The sequence below is a fragment of the Erpetoichthys calabaricus genome, chromosome 12 (assembly GCF_900747795.2).
Source record: "Erpetoichthys calabaricus chromosome 12, fErpCal1.3, whole genome shotgun sequence".
Lineage (NCBI taxonomy): Eukaryota > Metazoa > Chordata > Cladistia > Polypteriformes > Polypteridae > Erpetoichthys > Erpetoichthys calabaricus.
The window spans coordinates 34,885,620-34,913,293 of NC_041405.2; the positions used below are offsets into that span (position 1 = coordinate 34,885,620).

Here is a 27,674-nt window from a genome sequence, read left to right on the forward strand (position 1 = left end):
AACACAACAGTTGCCATCAGCAGGAAAATTTGATAGTATACTCCAGGATGGTAGTTTCAGACCAGCTCCTCATGTCCTGTAGATGTCAGGCTTTAGCCTGGCTGCAATAAATACCTATATACCAAAATAATTTATCAGAGCAATTCAAAGGCTCTCACACTTGTGGATCACAGGTGATCAGCAGATCACAGTTTGTGAACACGGATACACAGAGTTTTCAACTGGTTTGTTAATATAGTGCTGTATGACTGATAGAGATGGTCTTTAAACTACCTAAACTAATCCATTACAAAACCAACATCAGGGAGATTAACAATCACTTACTATATGCAGACATGCGATGCTTTGTTGATTGGCTACCAGATGGCAACATAATTTTATATTTTCAGAGCCCTTTTACTGGTACTACTGTACCTTATGTTAATTGTTATTGTTATGCCTTATAATACATTCATATATTTTATTCAACATGCCATTCTATTTTGAGTCAAAGCAACTTCCATGTTTTAATAGAGTAGGTATAAGAGAGGGATATGCAGTAAAAGAAAAAAGACTGTAACAGAGTATCAATGTAGAATTTTAGGGCAACAGTAATACAAGCAAATTATCATGTAATTTTGGGGGGTTATTTTTGCCCCATCCTTGTGTTTAAAGGAGCTAAAGGAATATTTCTTTACTCAGATTTAAAAAAAAAAAAAAAAAAAACAATTTATTCATGACAATGTTACATTGGCTTGTACATACCACATCCTTCTTATTGAAAGCAAAAAATCCAGCGGCAAGCATGAATCCACAAAGGACAGCCAAAAATGCGGAGAACTAGGTTAAAAAAAATACTCCATTATAGTACATGTCAGAAGTTTAAAAAAAAAAAAAAAAAACACACACAGAGGTGAAAAGGAGGAAGAGATTGGCAAATGAAATCAAACAAAAGGAAACAGCATATAATACAGTAATGACAAGAAAGCAAAAAAATTAACTTACAAATGAATAATGTTGTCCCAAGCAAATTTTAACAAATGAGCAGTTTAAAAGATGCATAACAGAAAACCATCACTTTGTCCATTAATAATTTGTCTTGAATCAGATGCCCAATAACTGCATCACAAAATGTGTGTCTTGGCAGGGTGCAGTATTTCCAGTATTTTTCAGCTTTCGCCTAAAGACAGACCAACTGCTATGGAACTATAACAACACAACACTGAAAATCATTTTAATTACAAAATCTATTTATATAATATTTTTGTGATTTCATATTTGTGTGGGGTTTGGAAGGAAGGTGCTACGGGGGTGGGGGGGGGATTGGACAATGTTGCTGTGGTTGTCTCTCTGCACTTGGGAACGTTTCAGATACATGATTAAGTCAAATGTAAACATGAGCAAACACCACTTTTGACTTCAAGTTTTCTTGAAACTCCACAAAATCAAAATGTGTCATCGCATTATTAAGTCCACAGAACACCTTAAATCAAAAAGTTCGCTATTAAAATCAGAAATAAATTGTGTAAAATGTACACAATTTCCAATTACTTCTTAGAGCTGTTCAACGATTCAATACTAGAAACCATGTAGCAAAAACTTCCTGCATGAGTTAGATTTGCAGTTAGTATAGTCTCTCTATAGCTAGTATAATGTAACGTTACCACGTTTCTGTCAGTCAACTGAAAGCAACTTTTTTTTGCATCCAAACTTTTCTGTGGCTGTTTAATATTATTAAGCCACTCTTGACCTCAAAAATTACTGTATCTGATGTGTTTTATGCTGCAATAAAGGCTTTTTTTTTCTTTTTTATTATTAAAGGATATTTTCATCACACAGATAACATAGTTAACATACACACACTTACCATTTATGTCCAAAAAGAAATAATCAGGTCAATTTCTTTATAAAACATAATAAATTCAGCATTCGCCTTTTGTTGTTAGCTGGCAATATCCATTTTGATAATGTGATAAACTGGTTATTGATTAGAAATGTAACTAAAACAAGTCATGTAGTAAGTATATTGAGTGACAAATCAGAATAAAATAGTTTTACCAGTGAGACTTAAGGGTACTTCAATTTTTAATGTTTTTTACAAGTAAATCAAGTCTAAGTGTCGCTCCACAAGTCTAATTCTGAGGGGTATCTACTGTATATGGATGGGTGTGCTGCTCAGAAAGTTCATAGGTTGTTGCAATCATAAGCTTCTAATCACAAAGTAAAATGTTCAATAAATGCATTTATTTAAATGTCTTCTAACATGTACTTTTCTGTTCAAAAAGCAAAACCAAAATTATGCTGTAGCACATAATAAATGTATGATTTGTCCTGAGCTGCATATTAGGAGCTTTGATGTTTTGTTTTTTTTTTGTTTTTAAACATGACCAATGAGCCAAAACTTCCACAAACTACAGAATGATGACAACAAAATGTAACAAAAAAAGGATACTGAAAAATAGTACAATGAAATGTAAGGAAACTAATATAAAATACTGTTACTCTATGACAGAAAGGATATTTATAAAGGGGATGAAATTAAATAAAAGAAAAAATGCAGTAAAAGGGGACTTATGTCATAACAGAAAGGAATACATGCCTAAAGAAAGAGTAAGGGACAGGAGAGTGAATACTTACTATTGCCAATAACACTCTTGATTCATTGGTTACTCCACAACTTCCCAGGATAGCTACAGCTAGGATCACAGCTCCAGTTGCAATCAGCACTAACACACCTGTAAACAAGAGACAGGCAAGAAAATTATTGACTGATGTATAGCATAACTTGTTAAAAACGTACACACTGCCAATAAGCAGAATAACTCAATTACATAATAGTTGATTTTCGATTTTTTTTTTTTTAATACAAGATTGACTCATGCAAATTTGTTTGCTGATGTCAGAACAGACCCCATCTGCAGTATCTACAAGTCTCAGTCTAAATCTGCTATTAGACTTTAGACTCTTTTTGGTCCAGTAAAATTTTGTGATTTAAGGGGTGACACAGGATTGTACATTTCAAGTTACCCAGCATCCAAGAAATACCTGTTTGGCACAACATGTAGCTCTTCTATGTTTTAACAAAACATGTTAGACTTGTATAGCTCCTTTTGTGACTCAATAGTTTACAATCTATCAGGTGGTCCATTTCCTGTATTTATGAACTGTATTGTTCATTTTCTTGTTTTGAATTTGCCACAGTACTGTAAACTTGTTGACCCAGAAAAAGTTGCCTGCAATCCTTTATGCTGTAAAATGGTGCTAAGAGATATGTAACTTGTTGTACTAAACATTTTCAGCTGCAGCTAATCTGTTGATAAAAGGGTTGGCTGATATTCAAAGGGACAAAGAAAGGGGAAAGAAGGCCACAACATGCACACAATATAGCTTTACTAGTCAGCCTGACAGATTCAGTGCATCAAGTAAAATTCATACCTACAGTACATGTAATAGACATTACTGAGTTTCACTACTGTATCAAAATAAAACAAAGGAAACCTTCTCTGTCCTTCGGAGGATTACTAAAAATTGCTTGACCCCTAAGTATCAGCACTTTAAGCATCATAACACTCTTTCCTACTCACCTCCTAACTCTCTCTGTCTCTTTCCCCAGTGCTCTCATCACACTATCTCCATAGTAGTCAAGCATCTGACCAAATTCAGGCCCCAAGTCTAAGCTCAAGGGGCCAACAGTACAAGGTGGATTTAAACACCACTCTAGCATTACGTCCACGCTCAAAAGTACATTCTGAAAGTTACGTCCACGCTCAAAAGTACATTCTGAAAGTCCTATGATGCTGTCCTCAGAGTTCCCTGTGACAGAGTAATGTAATCCAACATTGCTCATTCACCCCAAAAACAAAAAAGAAGCTAACATTATCTAAACATGTACTTATTATCCATATGACCAGGCACCGAGCAATGGTGACACTAAATACACTGTTAGGGCTGTCAAAAAAATAAGATTTTAATTTCAAAATTAAAAATCAGTAAATATTCAAATATATTCAAACTTAGACCAACTCTTCTGGTCATTAGATGTATGTTTGTACATGCTTTAATGCTATATTATAAGGGTGTCAAAAGTACTGAAATATTGACAAGTACCTCGATACTCATTTTTAATGATATCAATTCTAAGCCCACATTATGAGTGTACTTCGGGTGCACTCTGGCTTCTGACAATTAAGCCTCTTAGGCTATAAATCAGCAAGGCTAGAGTTTTGGGCCCATTTCCACCCACTTGCTGGTATTACCCTAAGTTCTTGTCTATAAGCCGCGGCTTATCTAAGGAAAAAAGTTGTGAAAATGAAAAAATAGAATATCGGCTTATACATAAGTCCGGCTTATACAGTAATCCCTCCTCCATCGCGGGGGTTGCGTTCCAGAGCCACCCGCGAAATAAGAAAATCCGCGAAGTAGAAACCATATGTTTATATGGTTATTTTTATATTGTCATGCTTGGGTAACAGATTTGCGCAGAAACACAGGAGGTTGTAGAAAGACAGGAACATTATTCAAACACTGCAAACAAACATTTGTCTCATTTTCAAAAGTTTAAACTGTGCTCCATGACAAGACAGAGATGACAGTTCTGTCTCACAATTAAAAGAATGCAAACATATCTTCCTCTTCAAAGGTGTGTGTGTCAGGAGCACAGAATGTCACATAGATAGAGAAAACAATCCCTAGCAAACAAATCAATGGTGCTGTTTGGCTTTTAGGTATGCGAAGCACCGCGGCACAAAGCCGTTGAAGGCGGCAGCTCACACCCCCTCCGTCAGGAGCACGGAGAGAGAGAGAGTTTGTTTTTCAGTCAAAAATCAATACGTGCCCTTCAAGCTTTTAAGTATGCGAAGCACTGTGCAGCATGTCTTTTCAGGAATCAGCTTTACAAAAGATAGCAACGTGAAGATAATCTTTCAGCATTTTTAGACGAGCGTCCGTATCGTCTAGGTGTGCGAACAGCCCCCCTGCTCAATCCCCATACGTCAGGATCACAGATAGTCAGCGCAAGAGAGAGAGAAAAGTAAGCAATCTAGCTTCTCAGCCATCTGCCAATAGCGTCCCTTGTATGAAATCAACTGGGCAAACCAACTGAGGAAGCATGTACCAGAAATTAAAAGACCTATTGTCCGCAGAAATCCGCGAACCAGCAAAAAATCCGCGATATATATTTAAATATGTTTACATATAAAATCACAATTTAAATGGCCGCTACGCGCGACGCCAATATCTCACACTCTCTCCCCCATTAAAGAAATTAAATGGGTGCGAGTGAGACCACTGACCTCCCTCTCTTCTATTAGTTATAGGTTATAGTACGTTCGGCTTATCCATGAGTCCGGCTTATCTATGATAAGATTTTATTTTAAAAATTCGTATGATTTTTGGTCTCCGGCTTATACACGAGTCCGGCTTATAGACAAGAACCTAGGGTAATAAGATGGCTGCTTCAGCAGCATTGGAGCCTTCATCAACACACTTAATTGACAAAGAGGGCAGATAGAGTAGCATCTGGAAATGGGACCCGAACACCACAAGATACATCCAAGCCTGTATACAAGATCTGTAACTGCACGGTATCAACTAAACAGGCTAACACAACCAATTTAGCCAAACACTTGAAGGACTGGCACATCACTCAATACAAAGAATTTTGAGAGGTACCGTAGATACTCGCATATAAGTCGAAAAATTTATGCCTTAAAATTCATTCAAAAACACAGAGTCGACTTATCCACGGGGAAACACTAATTTCATTAAATAATTCTTTAAACTGTGAAATACCGTACTTGAATTTGAGCATTAGCTTTTGCAGGTTTTGGATAACAAACATACCATTAGCTGCCAGTAGATGGCGGTAACTGGAAACATACACTCAACATTCATTTGGCACAACGTTTTGCAGCTCTTTATTAAATTTGCATTGAATTGTTTCTGGAAGACGCTTGAAGACCCCACATGCTCTGCATTATTATCCTACGTATATTTAATTGCAGTTTATTAGTAAAATAGATCAATATATTAAGTTAAACTTCTTACCGGTACGATCATGGAGTTCTGAAAAGAAGACAAGAGCATCGTATCCTGCATCGTTCAACTGAAAGTTATTCAGCGTGCTGAGGAAACCAATAATTGTGTGGCTGGCAGAGAGTTTTGCGTTAGCAAAAAACTTGTAAGAGATTGGATAAAAAATAAGTCTTCTCTACAAGCAATGCCAAAGTCTAAGAAAGCATTGCGTTTTGGACTTTCGCCTTTCAGTGGACTGGAAAAGGACTTGAATGACTGGATTGTGGAATGCAGGCAAAATGGATCCATTGTGACTCGTTCGAGCATTCGGTTACGGGCACTTCAATTGGCAAAAGAAGGAAAGTATTTAACGATCGATGGAAGCCTTTGTTGAAATTTCAAGCATCGGCTGGCTGGTGTACGCGTTTATGAACAGATATGGGCTGTGCCTTAGTCAGCGAACAAAAATCGCGCAGAAGCTGCCGAAAGATCTAGAAGAAAAGGTCAGTTCCTTTCATAAATTTATTATCAAGCAAAGACAAAGGCATGACTTTGATCTCAGTAACTTTGGTAACATGGATGAAACGCCAATGACATTTGATATGCCGGGGAATCGAACTGTAGCAGGTATTGGTGAGAAGACCGTACTTATTAAGTCAACGGGCCAAGAAAAAACCCATTTCACCGTTGTCCTCTCTTGCTTGGCAGATGGTACAAAGCTACACCCAATGATAATATTCAAGAGGAAGTCATTCCCAAAGAACATAAAATTTCCTGAAGGCATTACTGTTCGTGTACACCCCAAAGGCTGGATGGATGAGGCTGGAACGAAATTGTGGCTTCAAGATGTGTGGGCTAGGCGATCAGGAGCAGGGCAAAGTAAACGCCCGTCACTTTTGGTGTGGGACATGTTCCACGCTCATACATCAGAGGATATGAAGGATGAAGCCAGGAAAATAGCTACTACGTTAGCTGTTATTCCCGGCGGATTGACATCGATGCTCCAGCCATTAGATGTTTGTTTGAACAAGCCATTCAAGAACAGAGTACGCAGCATGTGGCAGCAGTGGATGTGTTCTGGAGAAGTAAAATTAACAAAAGGAGGGAATTTGAAGAAACCAGACATTGATTTAGTAGCTAAATGGGTAAAGGAAGCTTGGGACTCAATTCCACCAGAAATGATCAGAAAGTCGTTCTTGAAATGCGGCATCAGTAATGCTATGGATGGATCAGAAGATGATGCCATCTATGAAGACAAAGAATCAGCACCAGACGATTCAAAAGATGGCGACAGCGAAGAGGACGATGTTTATGCTGACGACGTCACGGAAGAAGACTTTTTCACGTTTTATTCGGACATTCTGATGACGAAGAATCGGACTTTGAAGGATTTGAAGAAGACACTTAGGGCCACTTTATTATATGCAAGGGACTTGAATATGAATTTATTTGAAATATTCTAACTGTAAGTAAATAAATAAAAATGTTTTTGGAGTTTTAATTTTGGCTTTCTAAAATTCTTCAAAGATTAAAATGTTGAAAGTCGGGGCACAGGTACATTGGGTATAATTATGAAATTCAAAGAATTTGATAGGCTGTCAAGTTTTACCCTCGACTTATACGCGGGTCATAACAAATTTCATAATTTTCGGCTTAAACAATACACTCGACTTATCTGTGAGGTCGACTAATACGGTATCTTATTTTTAAATTACAGAAGCATTAATAAGTATATGCTTGTAAACATTGGCATTTGAAGTACGTAAAGGACATTTTTTTTTTCTACAGATTAAAACTTGTTTTGTAGTCAGTTAAAATGTTTAATGTTATCAAGACAGGCGTCTGCAATTATCTTTCTCTGTGGGCCAGTTTTATTCTGTGTTTTTCATCCAGGGGCAACACTCTTTAGCATTAGGGTTTCCTCGCTCCCTCAATTCTTAAACCCACACCGCAAAGTGTGCTGCCACGGCACATTGCTTTGTTTAATTATGTACGATTTTACAATTATATTTCATTGCATTTGCCATATAATGTAAGGCACTATAACTTTTCAGTGCTTAATTGCATGAACAGTGGCATTACTCTTTCACGTAGTCAAATACTTCCAGCTGTATTTCAGAGCGTGTATTTGGTACGGCAGGACTAATTTGCAACTCAACAAAAGCATGCATCGGCCTCACGGAAGAGCACGCTGACATATTAGGCTTTCTTGCAAAACAATTTGAAGTTACAGACACTGTAGTTTATTTACACAAAAATACAATGTGCACTGTTTGCTTTTATGCAATCCCTTTAAGTGTGCAAGTCTTGTGAGTCTATTACTTTTCTGAACAATTGTTTACAAAAGACCACATTAACGTTCTTTTCACTTGAATGTCTATTTAAATGTTTGTTTTAGTATGTTTATGTATACAGTTTACAAAAGATTGCAATACTTGTTACAAATGTCATTAAAAGTTAATTTAATATTTCACTGTACTACCTCAGTAACCATTTTTTTTCCCCATCAATGTAAAAAACTGTTGACCAGATTTAAACATCTTTACTTTTTAATCGTTTACAGATCCTTACCTCTTTCTTACCTTTTACAAAAGATTGCAGTACTTCAAGTATTTGCATTTAGTGACTAAAATTTCTGTTATTTGGTTTCATCAATGTAAAGATTTTAATGCACAGAGATTTGCCTTTCATTTAAATAAACTGAGTTACATATATATTGTATTGGATATTGAAAATGTTATTGAATTTCAATAATTAGTACTGTACCAAAGTTTGAAATTTTAATACTATGATAACCCTACTTTATTGTTATGGTTACAGCTGCAATATCTAGCGGTACTTGGGCAACTTCTATACAAATAAAAGAACAATCAAAATCCCAAGCAGGTGCATGCTATAAAAGGAAAGCATCAGCATCACCCTCTTGTCTTTAGTCTAGTACTAACAACTGGGTGGACAAATTGTCGTCAGGACATCAAGCCACAAAAGCACTTGTGCAAAGGAGATTAAATCCTGATAAGCCAAGCACGCAGCAATCATGATTAATTATTAATACTTTTACTTGTGGTACATTTGCAAAGCACGAAGCGCTAATGCCAGTGTTGCTTGGGTCCCGTTTGTAGCACTCAGCTAGTATCCTGGGCTACAAATGTATTGGCAGAAGTCTTGCTGCTGCATAGACAGCTGTGGGTTATGGAAAGCAGGGATGACATGCAGCCCAATGGAAAGCACTTTTTGTGAGGGTACAGGGCACCATCCCTAGGGAGAAGTGAGTGACAGGAGGTAAGGGATAAGTAGCAGTGCTTTCACATCAAATAGGCAGAGCAATTCCAGATCAGGAAGAACAGGGGTTAGTTAGTAAGACAGCAACAGGGTGAGAATAGAAAGTTAAGTAAAAGAGCAGGCAAGAGGAAGGTACGTTGAAGGCAGACTTGTTTTATTAATTTGGAGGTGTCCCAAGAGGAACAGTAGGGTACCATTTATATCAGGCATTCCACATAAAAAGCCACTTGGCACCTGGGGACTCACCTAGAAAAGCAGCTGCTGAATGGCTTACGGGATAACAACAGTATCAAGTCAAGGTCTGTACAATCTCCTTTAAATATGCAGTTCAATTTTAATAAAGCTAAACTGAAACTTTCTAATTATACCTTATTAGTTTAGGCATTATGCATCAAACTAGCAGCCACGTATGATGATGACTAATTGTGGGACACAGTGTGTTGTCTAACGCTGATGAGCCTCTTTAAAGTTGTGTATTTTAAACGGCTGTGATAAAAGGAAAATAAGAAGACATTAATAAAAAGGTCTTAAAATTAAACAATAGTTAGGGATCTCAAGTTTATAAGTAAATCAGATCAGAATCAGAGGCAAAAATATACTTTTAGGGCACAGGAGAAACATTTTGAAAAGCTATTTTAGAGTACACTTTTAGATTAAAGTGCGGAGCAATGGAACAGGGCTACCAGTCCCAAACTACATTATTAAAGTGTCTGGCTAAAGTTTTACCAATGAAGATAACAAGCTAACTAGTAAACATTAAAAAAGGCTGATCACAGAAAAAAAGAAGTGCAAAAACAGATTAGAAAAATACTCCAGCTTTGCATAGCCCATTTGGGTAACTTGCCAAAAATCATCATGGGTAAGACAAACAACTGTTCTTATGGATGGATGGATAGAAAGGCAGACAGACAGTGAGAACTTGATTTGTCATCAGGGTTTTAAAATCAAATTTCAGCTTTTCCTTTTAATTAAGATGTGTTCAAATAAATTGGAATTACATTCAAATGGAGATTTTCAATATGACAGCCCTACCTTTCATATATATATATATATATATATATATATATATATATATATATATATATACACATATATACTAATAAAAGGCAAAGTCCTCACTCACTGACTGACTCACTCATCACTAATTGTCCAACTTCCCGCGTAGGTGGAAGGCTGAAATTTGGCAGGCTCATTCCTTACAGCTTACTTACAAAAGTTAGGCAGGTTTCATTTCGAAATTCTATGCGTAACGGTCATAACTGGAATCTACTTTCATATACTGTATACGGCCAAAGCGGGCAGCTCGGTCACCGTGTGAGGCGGTTGCGTCTTGCGTCTTGCATCATCACACCTCCCACGTGATTGAGTGCCTGCCCATATAAGGTAAATATTTGCGGGTGAAGGACTGTGCTTAGCATATTCATACGTGCGGCTGCTGCGTAAATCAGCACGCCTCCCACGTAATTGACTGCCTGCATGTGAGTTGATGGCTGCCGCTGAATTGTTTGGTTGTCACTTTCAAGTGTACCAAAATGGCAAAATATTTTAAACCTTTGGAGAACCGTCAATGCCTCTTAAACATCTTACATTCACAGGTAACGATTTGAGTAGTGGAAACTTTGATGTTTATGAATATTTCAACTCTCAAAAGATGGATGCGAAGTTATTGATGAAGCCAGTTGTATGCTTATATTGATTGACACATACCGAATGTCAGTTCAACACAAATCCAGCTCGAGCCGATTATGACAGCAGCAATCCAAGCTGTGAGAACACAGTAAAAAGGAGGCGCATCAGACGTTGTGGTAGATTTTCTGATGCAGCTAGACGGAAGCAACTTCGTGCAGCTGCCGCCAAATACTCGCAGAAAAATCCACAAGTTAATAAACACGCTGTGGCTAAATACTCAGAAGCAAATCCACAAGTTCATAGGGACGCTGTTGCTAAATACTCGCAAGCACATCCACAAGTTAATAGGGACGCTGTCGCTAAATACTCGCAAGCACATCCACAAGTTAATAGGGACGCTGTCGCTAAATACTCGCAAGCACATCCACAAGTTAATAGGGACGCTGTCGCTAAATACTCGCAAGCGAATCCACAAGTTCATAGAGACGCTGTCGCTAAATACACGGAGGCAAATCCACAAGTTAACAGAGCTTCTGTTTCTAGATACGATCCCAATAATGAAAAGCGGCTCATACGAAAACAACAGGTTTGGCTCAAAAAAGCCAATTGTGGATTTGCGTACGACCCAAACATACATTATGAGTCTGACAAAACAGTACACATTGGATCCATGGATGTTCACTGTGACTATTATCAAGCTCAGAAGTGGAAATGCGAGTCTCCTGGTTTGTGCTGTAACGGTGGTAAAGTCTCTCTCACTCTTTATGTAAGCTTCCTGACCTCCTTGAGGGCCTATTAAATGGCGAACATCCTCAAAGTGAGCATTGCTTGAACAATATTCGAAAGTACAACAGCGCATTTCAAATGATGTCATTTGGGGCTAAACAAATCGTTGAGGGAAATTTTATGCCTTCATTTAAAGTTCAGGGACAAGTGTATCACTTGATTGGCAGTCTTTTTACCTATGCCGAGTGAGGAACACAAATTTTTGCAAATTTATTTCGTCGGGGACGATGAAAAGGAAGCACAAATCCGCTGTGCTAATTTTTCTGGACTTAACATACCCCTGGTCAAGCAATTACAAAAAATGCTCCATGACTGTAACACTTACATCCAGGACTTCCACTCCACAATGGACAGTATTTCAGATGATAACAAAGACTTCAAAGTTGTCATTCGCGCAGACAAAAAAACATTACATGCACACAAAGGCAGATTTAATAAACCCACAGTTCATCAAGTTGGTGTTGTCATCGTTGGGCAAACGTTCAACAATAGAGATATTGTCTTGAAAACCAGAGACAATAAACTACAACACATTAAGGAAACCCGCAGATCCTATGATGCACTTCAATATCCTCTCATGTTCTGCTATGGTGAAGACGGCTATTCTGTGTCTATACCTCAAGTTCATGCTACCAGTAAGTTACCTATGAACAAAACCGTCTCTGCAGCAAACTTCTATTCATACCGGCTTATGATCAAACAACATCATGATAATACTATCCTTTTCTTCCGAACTTTATTAAATCAGTTTTTAGTTGATATGTACGCAAAAATTGAATCTGAAAGACTAAATTATATCAGACTAAATCAGAAAAATCTACGAGCTGAAAATTACTTTCACTTAAAAGATGCTATTGACAAAAATGACACTGATTTAATAGAACTTGGTCAAGCTGTGATATTACCATCTTCCTTCACTGGAGGACCTCGCTATATGCACGAGCGTACACAAGACGCAATGACATACGTACGTCATTATGGCCGCCCTGACTTATTCATCACATTTACTTGCAATCCTAAATGGCCTGACATCACTGAAATTCTCCTTCCACGTCAAAAACCTCACGATCGCCACGACCTTATCAGTCGTGTATTTCATCTCAAGATTCGCAAAATGATAGACTTGCTCACATGCCTCACCCATCAAAGCACCTTTACATTTGTATGCATCCAATTGTTGGAATTTTCAGAGCAGCCTGCGATACAAAAGTAAGCATGTACTCAAAGCAGCCGAATTGAAGTAGCTCTATAATAGCACCGTTATCAGTTACAATGGATGGTTCTTTTTCTTTAATTTTCCATTCATTTAATGTCACTGTCAACTAGCATCAGCTCCAGATCCTGCTTCCTTTTTATCCAAGTACTGTCAGGACACATTTTCGAGACTGATTAATGTGATTGCCACAGGCGAGCAAGTGAAGATATGTGCAACTTGTAGAATTATAGAAATACAAGTCTTCCCGCTGTATCTTTAATTTTCACTAATTCAAGATTATTTTAAATGTCCACTAGGGGAATAAATTTGACTAACAGTTTATTTGAAGACGTCTACACAGAGATTCATAGCACACAAACAGGTTACTGAATAAAATGTATTATTCAAGAAGCAAATATTTGATAGCTTTATAATATTATTCACAAGATGATACAGATGTTTTATGATATTTTGTTCCAAATCTTCAAAATAATGATGTTAACTGCTCATTACTAATAAAGTATTTCTTCTTACTGTATATGTTATGATGTCAATATGTAGACACATATTCAAATAAACTGTTGCTCTATGCATGGCTAAGTAATATCTAAAAAAGCCACCACTTCATATATATCGGCGCACACTAATTCAGTCAAGATAAAATTGAAATTGAATCGAATCTATGCATTGTGAATCAGAATCGAATCGGGACATCAGTGCTGATACCCAGCCTAACAATGATGCAACATTAAGACAAAATCAGTAATATAATCAACAGTTTCAGACCTCAATGTCATTGTGTTTTGAAGGAGTCAAGATGGCAGAAGACTACAAACACACTTAAATATTTTCATACAGTCTGAAAAATCTGTCTAATTACAAGCACAGTATTTACTAATTCCCTTACTTGTTTCTTAAAATAAAATAAATAATGCAGATATGTATACATCAGCAGTGAACTTGTTGATAGTGAAGAATCTCTGTTGACAGATAAAGCTTAAAGCATGAAAAATTCCCGAGCCTGAAACTTTAAACTATAATAACCAAAACAACATGAAAATGAATTTGTGAAAAACCTGTCTCATAAATAACACAAGTGCTGAACACATTTCAATGAACATGGCCAACAATTTCAAATAAATTATTTTTCTATGATGAATAAGTGTTTAACAAGAGCAATAACCAAAATGAAAACAAACATCTTCATTTTAAATAAGTAAACAATGAACAGCTTTTAAGTTATTTAAAGTTATGAAAATAAACCAATGAAAGGGAAACAATATAAACAAAGGAAAGTAAATTCACCATATTGCTGACAAAACTAATTAAAATAGCTGCAATCAAGCTTGATTATTGGTGAACGGTAATTATACAGAGGAAAATAAACAACACTTACCAATCTTGAACTGTGACGTTTCAATATCAATATTAAAGATGTCATGAGTACTGGGTCCAAACCTTAACCATAGGCCCAGACTCATAACAGCCAAGCCGGCAAACTGTAATGATAAAGAAGGTAAAAATGTTCTTAATTTTTCTGGTATGAAAAATGTACTATTACTACTACAGAAAAAAATCTTTATTTAAAATACTTTCTTGAACTAATATAAATCTCTAAGTATAATAGTTAGAAGTCTTGACTTTCAACTGTTAATATTCCTTGGTTAAGTTAAAGTTTGTGGAGAGCCTGCCTTGCTTCTGGAACAGACTTTGACTTTAAACACATATTTTGGTAGATAAAGCTTGAATTTTAACTGAATTTCTAGATACACTAATACCCACATGAAACCACTCCATGATAGTGGTTTAGAAAAAAAATGCAACCATTTCATTGTCAATTCTGTAAGAAATGTGTTATCCTAGTACGTGTCAGAACATATTTTTCCATGTATTCTTATTCACAGTCAAGTAATCCTAGCCCTGCCAAGAAAATAAATTTTTTCTTGAGATACAGGGAACAGGGCACTCAAACAATTTTAAACATACCAAAATTAGCAATTTACATAATCAGTGAAAATTCTTATTTCCCCCTCTCAAAAGAATTAGGAATTTTAAACAGTTAACGATTAAGGGTGGCACAATGGTACAGCCTTTTAGAACATTTGGGTACAAAGTACAGTGAAATTCTTGCGTGTGTGCGTGCGGATCAGAATCACCCTTGGTTGCTTTCTGGCTGGGTGCTTTATTTCTCAAAATAACTGGTCACTCTATACTAACTCAATGTGTAAGCGTGTCTTCTACAAAGTACTGAGACCCTTTCCATTCAAGGATGATCTCCATCTTAAACCAGTGTGTGCAGAATATTATCTAACTCTATTGAAATGTTGAAGGAAGAGATCAAGTTCAGAACATGAATGAATGGATTGAATGTATTCCTTCACACACAAGAGTTTTACAGGGTCATTAAGTATGCCTGTGTGGTACATCCATTTCAATCAAATTCCATACATTCTTCACGCTAGCTTACTGCGTCCGGTCTTGAAATTTATTTTTGAAGGGGACTCCCCCCTTAAATTTAGCACAAAGTAAGATTTCAGACTCTTTGTGGGGGCAGTGAAAGTGTGTGTGAGTATGGGGGATCAAAAACTCAGTTTAAAAAGTATACAGTAATCCCTCGCTATATCGCGCTTCGCCTTTCGCGGCTTCACTCCATCGCGGATTTTATATGTAAGCATATTTAAATATATATCGCGGATTTTTCGCTGCTTCGCGGGTTTCTGCAGACAATGGGTCTTTTAATTTCTGGTACATGCTTCCTCAGTTGGTTTGCCCAGTTGATTTCATACAAGGGACGCTATTGGCAGATGGCTGAGAAGCTACCCAGCTTACTTTTCTCTGTCTCTTGCGCTGACTTCCTCTGATCCTGACGTAGGGGGATTGAGCAGGGGGGCTGTTCACACACCTAGACGATACGGACGCTCGTCTAAAAATGCTGAAAGATTATCTTCACGTTGCTATCTTTTGTGCAGCTGCTGCCTGAAACGACATGCTGCACAGTGCTTCGCATACTAAAAAGCACGAAGGGCACGTATTGATTTTTTTTATCCGTCTCTCTCTCTCTCTCTCTGCTCCTGACGGAGGGGGTGTGAGCTGCCGCCTTCAACAGCTTTGTGCCGTGGTGCTTCGCATACTTAAAAGCCAAACAGCCCTATTGATTTGTTTGCTCCTTTGAAGAGGAAGATATGTTTGCATTCTTTTAATTGTGAGACTGAACTGTCATCTCTGTCTTGTCATGGAGCACAGTTTAAACTTTTGAAAAAGAGACAAATGTTTGTTTGCAGTGTTTGAATAACGTTCCTGTCTCTCTACAACCTCCTGTGTTTCTGCGCAAATCTGTGACCCAAGCATGACAATATAAAAAATAACCATATAAACATATGGTTTCTACTTCGCGGATTTTCTTATTTCGCGGGTGGCTCTGGAACGCAACCCCCGTGATGGAGGAGGGATTACTGTATATTAATATTTCTGACATATTAAAATTCAATATTTTAGAATTTCTATAAAACACATTGTTCTGTTCTTTTCAAGGTGTCTCACGGAAGTGATCAGACATTGTTACTGCTTAAAAATGTTTACTAATCTAGAATTAGCCACTAAACTAGTCTGATCTTGACAGCATTAATTGTTCCTAACTGTAAACTGCATTCCATTTACTTCCATACACTTTTAAAATGATTCATTGTTTCACATTTCTATCATTTTCAGCAATTAAGTATTCTGTTTTATGAGTATTGCTAAAGGCGCATCTGTGCATTTCTGTTCATGTACTATACATTGTATCACAAAAAAAGAAAATCTGCTTTACGCTTCAAAGCATTACAAAATGGGCCACATGAAAATCTAGCCAAATTGAAAAATGAAGAGTGGTTGAAAAATTATTTTGAGTGAATGTATGGGGAGCAGTTAATTTCATCATAATTGCAGAATTGCCACAGAGGTATCCAAAACAGTTTTAACTTTTCTGTTTTTAATTGCTACAGCTATAGATGGTCTTGCCCATGGAGGTTCCCTAGATAGTCCAGTTTTCTCCAACATCCAAAAGACATGCAGGTTAGATTGTCTGAGAACTCAAAATAAGCCACATATGACAAAGCGTGGATGTGTACGAGCGTGGATCCCTTGGATTAGTCAGTTGAAAATGTACGGATGGCTGGACAGACCACTGAAGTCATGCACATTCTATTCTGTTCTATTTCTTAACTAATTCATAGAGGGACAAAAGTAGCCTTGAGACAGAACCAGGATTTTCTTGCTTTATCAAGTTAAGAAATGCACAATATTTAAATAGGTGTGATTTTTATGTATTGCAGAGATCTGGCTTAAACCCGACACTGTACATGACACAAATGTTGGATCGGTACTAAATTTTCGACTTTGGTATTGATACCAGCTTTTGGACCTCAGTACTTTTTTATTACCAGTAATACTTCCTGGCACCGTTTTAATGTTAATGGATTTGTTCTTATTTAAGCAGATAGAGAACCACCCACTGCAAGGTGTAAAAAGACAGGAGGGACTCTAGTCATCTGTGTTATTGAGAAACGGAGTAAAAGGGAACATATTACAGTTAAAACAAAAATTTGTAATTCAGAATTCAGAATTTAACCCTGTTATTTGCCCACAGAAATGTGTTACATCATCCCTATTAATGTCTATATTCATCCCTCTGCAAATAGCGTCTCAATAACAGAAATGATTTAACTCCGTTACCAACACTCAAATAACAAAACCATTCTGACTCATTTATAATTTGTAGTGACTTCAACCATATGACTTTGGAAAGAACGGTGACTAACTTCCATTTTTTCATATGTTAAAGATGCCTTTAAGTGTAAGCATGTATATTATCTTTGTGAAGATCTAACCACGATCTTATTTGTATTAGTCCCACCTACTACGCTGTTCTTAGATGGCAACCTGTTACCACTAAGATAGTGAATAATTGGAGCATGGAAGTCAAAATGGCTTTGAATGACTGCTTCCAAAGGACTGACTTGGAAATGATATGCGAGTCATATTGTAATGATACTGAGGGATTCGGCCACTGCAACACAGACTATATTAACTTCTGTGTCAACACTACTGAACCCTAAAAATTGCTGCTTTCCAAACAACAAGCTCTGAATTACTAAAGACATTGGAAAAAAAAAAAAAAAACAAACTGAAACAAGAAGAAAAGAGCACTCTGATCTGGTGACAAAGAAGCTCTTAATGGGTGCAGTGAGTGTTGAAGAAAAAAATGACTGAAGGAGTAGCTAAAATAGAAAAACTCACTCAGAACAAACAACATGAAAGAACAGACATAATTACTAGACTCAAGAACTAGAAGGGAACCGGTTTAATAGATCTTTCATCACATTCTTCCAAGGACTAATCCTCTAACACCATCAGTACTACATTAAAATGATTACCACAAGTCTGCCTCTGATCGCCAGTATGGGCTGTCCATAACTGATAACCAAGTGAGGAGACTATGGAGGAGGCTAAACACAGGAAAACCTGCAGGATCAGATAGAGTCAGTTCTTCAGTTCTTAAGGCCTGTGCTGACCAACACTGTGGTATCCTTTGTCAACTGTTCAGTTTGTCACTAAAGCTGATGTCGCTTTATGTGACTTCTAAGCATTGGGTATATCAGAATTCACAGTACTGCTGTTGCTGGTATCATGGCCGAACCGTGTCAGTTTACATGACTGAAAATCATTACACATGTCAAATTTTGCGACTGAATGATGACTTTCCAGCACAGTCGTATTTGGCCTATACCATCGCTTCAAAAGAGGCCCACTGAATCAACAATTAAAAAAAAAAAAGGAATGTTTGGTTATGGGACACATTCTTGACCCACTGGAGGTAGCAATGAAGGAAAAAATGAAAGCAAAACTGAATGACATTATGAACGGTGCTGCACATCCTTTCTCCACCATATACCAGCATTAAGTACTATTCAGCAGGTGGGTGTAAATAAATGCTACTGGGGCTCCTTTATACCAATGGCAATACGCTTCACAGTGAATGCAACAGCTGTTTTTATCTCTGGCCAAGAAAGAAGGTTGTGTGGAGGTTTTTTTTAGTAATTCTTGTGTGCATTTGAGAAGGGGATGTTGTTTGTCATAATAAAATAGGTTTTTTGTTTTGTTTTTTTTTTTTAATTGAGCTGCTGTAAAAAGCCACATTTCAACCTGGGAACAAATAAAGTGCTATCTTGCTGTATTCTCTTACCCCAACAGTTCCAGTCTGAAATGCATGCCAAGTTACTAATGGGGGATGAGGATGTGAAAAAAATCTTAAAACATACCACATTACAAAATTTGTGGTAAATTTTTAATATATCATTTTTGTGACCATTTGGATACACACAGCTCTATACCCAATTATGGCAGGTTAATTTAGAGAGTCACCAACTAAAAACATCAAACAGATTTGCTGTTGTAGGTTTTAACTAAGTTTATCAGGAAGAGAATTCATCAAGTGGTTTAAATCCACTAATGGATCATCTGTTCATCTAACCAGTCTCAAACCCATTAAGATATACCCAATTAAAGAAAGAAAGAAAACAACACATCAACCTGCACACACTTTTTTTGTGTTATTTTGTCACAAGTATAAGATATGTGCTTTGGCTACAAATCTACCAACATGAGAATGGTGAACAAAGAACAGTTTTGAAATACCACAAGCCCAAATAAGTATGCAGCATTATTATGAAAAATGCTATACTGACTGGATTAAATTGGCTTAATAATGGATGTGTGGATAATATCTTTAAATAAAAGAACATGGCATCCTTCAACATCTGCAATAAGATGCTGCAGATGTTCCACCAGACGGTTGTGGCGAGCGCCCTCTTCTACGCGGTGGTGTGCTGGGGAGGCAGCATAAAGAAGACAGACACCTCATGCCTGGACAAACTGGTGAGGAAGGCAGGCTCTATTGTAGGTATGGAGCTGGAAAGTTTGACATCTGTGGCAGAGCGACGGGCGCTGAGCAGACTCCTATCAATTATGAAGAATCCACTGCATCCACTAAACAGTATCATTTCCAGACAGAGGAGCAGCTTCAGCGACAGACTGCTGTCACTATCCTGCTCCACTGACAGACTGAGGAGATCGTTCCTCCCCCACACTATGCGACTCTTCAATTCCACCTGGGGGGGGTAAACGTTAACATTATACAAAGATATTGTCTGTCTGTATACCTTCATTGTTATCACTCTTTAACTTAATATTATCTTTATCAGTATGCTGCTGCTGGAATATGTGAATTTCCCCTTGGGATTATCTATCTGAAATACATTTTTGACAGTAGGTATTCTGCAAGTCCAACATGCAGGGACACCATTCTTCTTAAAGTCTTTGATGCGAAAACTGGGACATGATCATCTGTTGCTCAAAAGAACATATTGTATATTCATTCATGACAACTCTCTACCCCCACACCGAATAATTTTAAAAATCATCAACTGGCTACAGTTTTAAAGCACCTTTAAATTAATGTACGGGAAATGGGAAGTAGTGATAGTGGCAGTTCCCAATTATTAGGGGAGCTGAAACTCTGCTATGGACAAAGAGTCTTGCCTTCCTAACATACAGGGTGAGCTGCCTGGATGGGGAAATAGGTTCCTGACCAGAGTGGAGGTGTATCCAGTTATCACTGTCCATATTACAATGAATGAGATATTTTAAGTTCAGATTTCCAGTTCTGTTATTAAAATTAGGGTTTTAGGTGTTATGCTGAGGAGCAGAAAAAGGCAATTGTTTCTGAAATGCTGCTTGTGTTGTGTGCCAGTCTATTTAATATTGGAGAGATAAAAGTTCTAAAATATTGGTCAAATATAGGTTTTCTCCTGGAAAAGATGTGACATGCACCACACCAAGAGTAGTTACTAGTTTACTGACAAGTCTAGATAACAGGTGAGATTTTTATTTTGTACCAATTTTTTTTATTGTACAGAGTGTTTTTATATATATATATATATATATATATATATAAAGTAGAAATTTTAATAAATAGGGTTTTGATGTTTCATTAAGTAAGTCTTTTATAAAGTATGCCTACAGGGTGAAGGGGAATGTGAATTACTGTGCCACAGTTGACATAATATATAATGTTTTGATTTTATGAAGCAGCTTTTGTGTGCATGAGTTGTTAGGGATGTCCAATATTTGTGAATTTCACTTTTAAGGGGTGTTCTTGGAACCTAACCATTCAAAAAGCAAGCAATTACCTACTGTGTGGAAAAGAATAGTTTATATTATTTTTGCAGATTTCTTCTTTAATGTTGAAAGTAACTAACAAAGTCATAAACTGTATCGATGTCAATTAATTTCCAGGAATGGTGCCTTGCCATGTACCTCCGCTTTGGAGGCTGCTTCCTGCCCAGTGGTAAGTAGGAAAAAATTACACACGTTAGTGTGGGCCAAGCCACAAATAGCCAATCTGCTCACCAACTGCCTTGTAGATTTTGGGTTTGCTTAGTTCTCTCCCCCCCCCCCCCCCCCCCCCAATAATAAGATACCAGTGAAGCCAATAATCTGCTGTCATCCGGCCAAAACAACAGCATAATTTCATGCTACAATTTTTTCAAAGCTCCTACACAAAAGAGAACTTTTCACTGTTAAAGGATTGATCAATCATGACGTTTCCCATTAAGGAGTATTAATATGTGTTTTAATGATTGTTTTATGGAGATGTACTTCTTTGATGTTTCCAAAATTCTGAAGCTACTGGAAAGGTTCAAACATTAGATATGAGAAATATACAACAACATTCACAATTCAAGCATCTTTGTGTTTAAAGTTTTAGTGGAATTCAAAGGAAAAAAACAAATTTATACCAATTTTTTTTTAAATTGACAACACACACAAAGCATAACTTATCTATGAAGCTTCATATACAGTATTAGTTATGTTTCTTTGTGGTTGTATTCATTACTATTTACATGAATATGTACACTGGTATGTACAGTCAGAAAAAAGGATGATAAGCCACATGTTGGCAAGGATATTTTGATTTGACTGAAAAGTACTGTAAACAGAGGCCAGACATTGGGAGTGTGTTATAGACACTCTCCCAATGCAGACAGTACAGTCAATATACATCTTTTAAAAAGAAAGTTAAGATAAGGCTATTATATAAAGTGGGAATCTTAGTTACCCAAAAATACTTGGGATAACCTTGCAAAAGGCGAAGCTCAATAAAGGGATAACATAAATGTAACCAGTAACTGTTTTGTTTTTTTAAAAAAATATGTGAAAGTGCCAACAAGAGAAGGTTATCTATATGTATTATTTTGTAAAAAAAATAATAATAAAAAACCCCACTAAATTCAAGGGGTAGACATCTTCTAACCAATTAAGATCTAGTGACCATAACATATTTAACAATGTATTGACAAAGCACTTATTTTAAAACTAAAACTAATAAATTTAATTTTGGCAAGGAAAACTTTGTCCAGAGATGAGAAATTTTAAAAACATAAATTAATCTGGGACAAAGTTGTAAATGTGGTGCATGTTATATGCAAGAAATGACAAGTGCATTCTGAAATTCAGACGCAGTTAAGAAATCAAACAGAATTTTGCAATCAATAACTAAGGACCTAAAAAAAAAAAAAAAATGATTCCTACAAGACAGCTAACTAGCACTTATATCAGGACTGATAGTTTAAAAGACTAAAAGACATTTGGAGAAAAACATTGCAAAATTATTGAAAGATGACCCAAAGAAACTTGTCTTCGGATTCAGTTGTGGCTTTGGGTCTGCCACACCTATTCCTATCAGAGTTTCCTCCAGTTTCCAAGTTCCTTTTAATGGTGTAAGGGCACTGTACTCATTGACACCTTGGCCTTCTATACAATTGCTCTAAAGGAAAGATGTACACCCTGAAGGGTTACAATGGTATGCCTGTCTTCCTTTATTAATTGCCTTTTTCTCATAATTATGATAGCTTTAAAGGGTGTAGCAACACGGTTTATTCCTGCACAGATTTTACACGGACAAAGGATTTATAAGTAATCAAAAAAAAGTCTAAACACCTGTAGAAACTATTTGCATGAACTTTCAAGGCTTCATTAAATTTGCTGCAGAAAGGCTCTAAATTGCTAAACCATTACTTGTTCCCTGAAAATGGGCTTTTTGTACAACTCTGAAAATGACACTGTTGTTTAATTTTCGGTAACATAACTTTTTTTTAAACCTCTGGCAGTGTATTGCTTACCTTTGTACCGATTCAGGGTATTCACTGGACTTGTACGGCCTAAATTACAATAAAAACTGGAAAACATGTTGAGTGTTCTAAAACTTTTGACCTGTAGTATATGTTTATATTCTTATCTTCTCTACAAATATATTCCTATAATTAAAATAAAGTAATTTGCCAGTCAGATCCAGTTTTGATTATTTTCAGTGTGGAAAGCATGCTAGTCATTTCAAAGTTGCCTTCAGCAAATATGTAATGAAGGTGTCAAATGTCCAACGACTTTGATTCAAATACACCTATATGTATTTCCCTCTAAGGCAGGGGAAGGCACCATTGGTCCCACAGGGCTTCATTGGCTGCAGGTTTTTGTCACAACCCAGTTTCTTAATGAGAAGACAATTATTGCTAATGAAGCACTCATTGCTGAAGTGCCATTTTTCTGTTTCATTTTAGTGGTCTTGTTTGTTAAGGTACCCCACCCTTAATTGCTTAATTCACTCTTAAACAGCTGCATTCAGTGTTTTTAATGACTCCTTATTAGCAATAAGATGCAAATGACAAAGGAGACAGCAGTCCATCTTACTTGTTTCCATTTACAACTATGAATTCATCATGCACTATTTTGTTTAATAAAACACTTAAGGGAAAAATGTGATAGACTTAAAATGATCTGTTTTAGGCTTCACATTATGTGGATTATTTCCTTGGAAAGGAACAAAATCTACAATATAAGAAAATGACACTGCAGATTAATAAGCTATATAATTAAATATGGTCTGAGATTGGCAAGGATTGGTTTCAAATTAATCAATTGGGTAGGAATGAAAATCTGCAGCCACTGTGGCCCTTCAGGATCGAATTTGCCTATCCCTGCTCTAAGGGAACAACTATTAAAAATGTGCATTTAGTTACTTTTGAGTTATCCATCCATCCATCCATTTTCCAACCCGCTGAATCCGAACACAGGGTCACGGGGGTCTGCTGGAGCCAATCCCAGCCATCACAGGGCACAAGACAGGAACCAATCCCGGGCAGGGTGCCAACCCACCGCAGGACACACACAAACACACCCACACACCAAGCACACACTAGGGCCAATTTAGAATCGCCAATCCACCTAACCTGCATGTCTTTGGACTGTGGGAGGAAACCCACGCAGACACGGGGAGAACATGCAAACTCCACGCAGGGAGGACCCGGGAATCGAACCCAGGTCTAATGTATATTCCTCACAATAAAAAATGAATGGCTCTGGTCAAAGTTTCTGGTCAGAACTGTTGTATCTAAACCTATATTTGCTGCACTACATTGCTTGCAGCTTTTCATACTTCTTCTTTTGGCTTCTCCTGTTAGGGGTTGCTACAGCGGATCATCTTCTTCCATATCTTTCTGTCCTCTGCATGTTGTTCTGTTACACCCATCACCTGCATGTCCTCTCTCACCACATCCATAAATAGTTGGTTCAATTAAGGAACAAATTAAATTATGTTAAATTGCACTTTACACACACTAAGATTAATCCTACTCACTTGCAACTTACTCACATAAGGTCAAAAACATCAGCAAGACAGTTTGTACGTTTTAATTACATTCATGGTAATGTGGGCACTCTCCATTCACCTATGCCAAACACAGTCTAAAGAAAATGTATCAAATAACATATTACTAACAACAATTTAAACGAGAAAGGGATTGCTGTATTACATAAAGCATACTCACTATGTTTATGCAATGCATTTTGAGATCTGTCCCCCAAATATCTGATGCATGTAAAAGTTTTTAAATTTTTAATCTCCTGTAAGCTCACATTTACTAGTATTTAGTACAAATGTTAGTATAGCCATGCTGCTTTGACAATTTGGAATGGCATAAATATGACCTTAAGGGTAAAACATACGAAAAGATCATTTTCAGTTTTTCACAACACAGTCCAAAATATGCTCCTAAAAACTGTTATGTTTCCAGATTATCCCCACCTGCTCCAACTTCTGTTGACTATCAACCAGTTCTGAAAACTCATCGACATTGTACCAACTACCTGACATTTGTAAACGCGTATTTAATTTCTGGTCATATCTAACTGGTAGACACTTTTCAGTGACTTAATTCCTCTTTTTCATCTACTGCTCCTCTTAAATATGGTGTTCCTCAGGGATCCATTTTGGGTCCTATTTTATTCTCTATATACCTTTATCCTATTGGAGATATTTTTAGGAAATTTAACATTTCTTTTCACTGCTATGCTGATGATACTCAGGTTTATATATTCCTGTCTGCAACTCTGCAACAAATCAACTCCACAATTGTCTGTCTGAACTAAGATCCTGGATGGCTAATAATTTTCTTGATCTGAATCAAAATACAACGGAGGTGCTTATAGTGGGTTCATCAGCTAAAGCCCAAATTGGTCTTGGACTTCTCAGGGCTTTCTCCATCTTTTCCAAACCTCAAGTCCGCAATCTTGGTGTTACCTTTGATAGTAACCTCTCTTTTGAGAAACAAGTAAATTCTGTAGTCAAGAGTTGCTTTTTCCAACTTTGTCTATTAGGTAAGATCAAGCCTTTTTTATCTTCTAGGGATCTTGAGAAAGCTACTCATGCTTTTATTTTTTTCTCGCCTCGATTACAGCAACTCGCCGTATTCTGGGATTAACAAATCTCTGATACACAGGTTACAGCTGGTCCAAAATGCTGCCGCTTGCTTTCTGGTTGGGGCAAGAAAGTATGACTCTGTGTCTCCTATTTTAGCTTCTTTACACTGGCTGCCTGTCAGTTTTCAAATTGATTTTAAAATCTTGCTGCTAGTTTTTAAATCTTTACATGGGCTTGCTCCTGCCTATTTATCTGAACTGTGTGTTTTACACCAGCCATCCAGAGTGCTTAGATCTTCTGATCAGTTGTCTCTTGTTGTCCCTCATACCAAGTGTAAAACCAAGGGGGATAGGGCCTTTGCAGCTGCTGCGCCTCGCCTGTTGAACTCTTTACCTCATTATATAAAGAAGTCATCTACAATTGAACTGTTTAAAACAAGATTAAAGACTCATTTCTATTCACTTGTATTCTGTGACCTTCAGTAATACTGATGGTTTCCTCTTTGTGATTATATAAAATTACATCTATTTATTATGCATCTTATTTTATGTTCATATATTTTATTTCTATGTTTTTATGTTGTTTGTTTTTCTTTTATTCTATTATTGTAAAGCACTTTGGCCACAGCATTACTATGTTGTTTTAAATGTGCTATATAAATAAATTGACATTATTTAACGGCTTCAAATTCTGCGGCACTTTGCTGAATCGTCCAACTGAGTGGGCACCTCTGAAATGAACTGGGATAAGAAAATATAACTTAATAGGTTAGAGTGTTCCCATTCAAGAGATGTAGTGGGTTTCTCAATTGCTCTAAGAAGGTAAAGGAAGAACACATCCGACAGGCGTAGAGAGGACATTAACAGAAAGGAAAAAGATAGCGGCTAATTAAGAGAAGCGAACGCCAAGAAGTGAGCGCTGGAGCGACCGGGTTAAAATGTTTGGCTTGCATCGCGTCACAGCTGCCTACAGGAGGGCTATTATTTCAACGTTCTTCTTGAATAAAACAATTTATTGGTTACTACGTTCCAGTCGGAAGTCTCTCACTTTCGTTAGTTGCTACAGTATGAGGTTTTGGAAAAACGAAACCTAACACGAAGTGTGAGAAACAAAACAGTTTTTCCCATTTACAGTAGATGGCGCACTGTCACGCCTCTGAATAAGAGGTGCGCAGTAGAAAATGTACAGGTAAAACCTGTACAAACACTTGTTACTATTACTAGGAAACAGAATTCCCAATTATGCAACCATTTTCTTTTACCTTTAATACAATTAAAAGAAGGGATTCTCTTTAAGGTGAAGTGTTTTGTGACATAAAAAAATGCAAATTTCATCGTGTCTACCAAACAAATGCTCGGAATCCCCGTATATTATAGCAATAATCTCGGCAAAGGCATCCAGACATATTTTAACTACAAACACCACTGTCTTTAGAAACGCCACATTTTACTAGGTATCTTTTCTCGGCAAATAGAACAAATAGATACCACATTTTCCGTAAACACAACATGACTTATTTCCGTGACTCTATAGCTCATACTTACAGCAAAAACCACATTAAAGATCCTAAGAAAGATCTTACAGCACTGTCCGCAGCCGTCCAACATTGTTATCCTATAAGAAAGGAATGCTGACAAATGCTCTTCTTGTCTCTGTAATGAAAATAAACTACTACCGAACAGCAAGTGCAGAGCTAACCGGCGGCAGCAGCAACTCACAATCAGAAGCTGGCGAGCCCAGCCCATACGCATGCGCACTTGTTAGGCGTGCGCCTCTGGCAAAACAAGAGTTCTGTACTACATAAAAACTCTCGTCCAATGAGTGAGAAACCCTTGAAGAAGTCAAAATATCCCTGTAGGTAAGACCAAATCCATAACAGATGTGCACTCGTTCAGGTTCAAGTTAAAGTCCCTGACACCATTAATTTGCTCGCCCATGCAAAGTGAGAGGAAACCAGAGTCCTTCGTTATAAACTCGTACAAATACAGAATGAGCTTT

The 27,674-nt window shown here is 37.1% G+C and overlaps 1 protein-coding gene across 1 annotated transcript in view; it reads right to left on the bottom strand.

Moving 5' to 3' along the window:
* The window catches only part of LOC114662071 (CD9 antigen-like), a 54,879-nt gene extending 27,424 nt beyond the window's left edge, over window positions 1–27,455 (bottom strand). Inside the window, exons 1-4 of the mRNA XM_028815389.2 lie at window positions 27,221–27,455; window positions 14,280–14,382; window positions 2,617–2,714; window positions 745–819 (exon numbers count right to left, since the gene is read on the bottom strand). Of these exons, the coding sequence (XP_028671222.1) occupies window positions 745–819; window positions 2,617–2,714; window positions 14,280–14,382; window positions 27,221–27,427 (483 nt within the window). The 5' untranslated portion in view covers window positions 27,428–27,455. The remainder of the gene's footprint in view (window positions 1–744; window positions 820–2,616; window positions 2,715–14,279; window positions 14,383–27,220) is intronic.
* Between the last annotated feature and the right edge of the window lie 219 nt (window positions 27,456–27,674).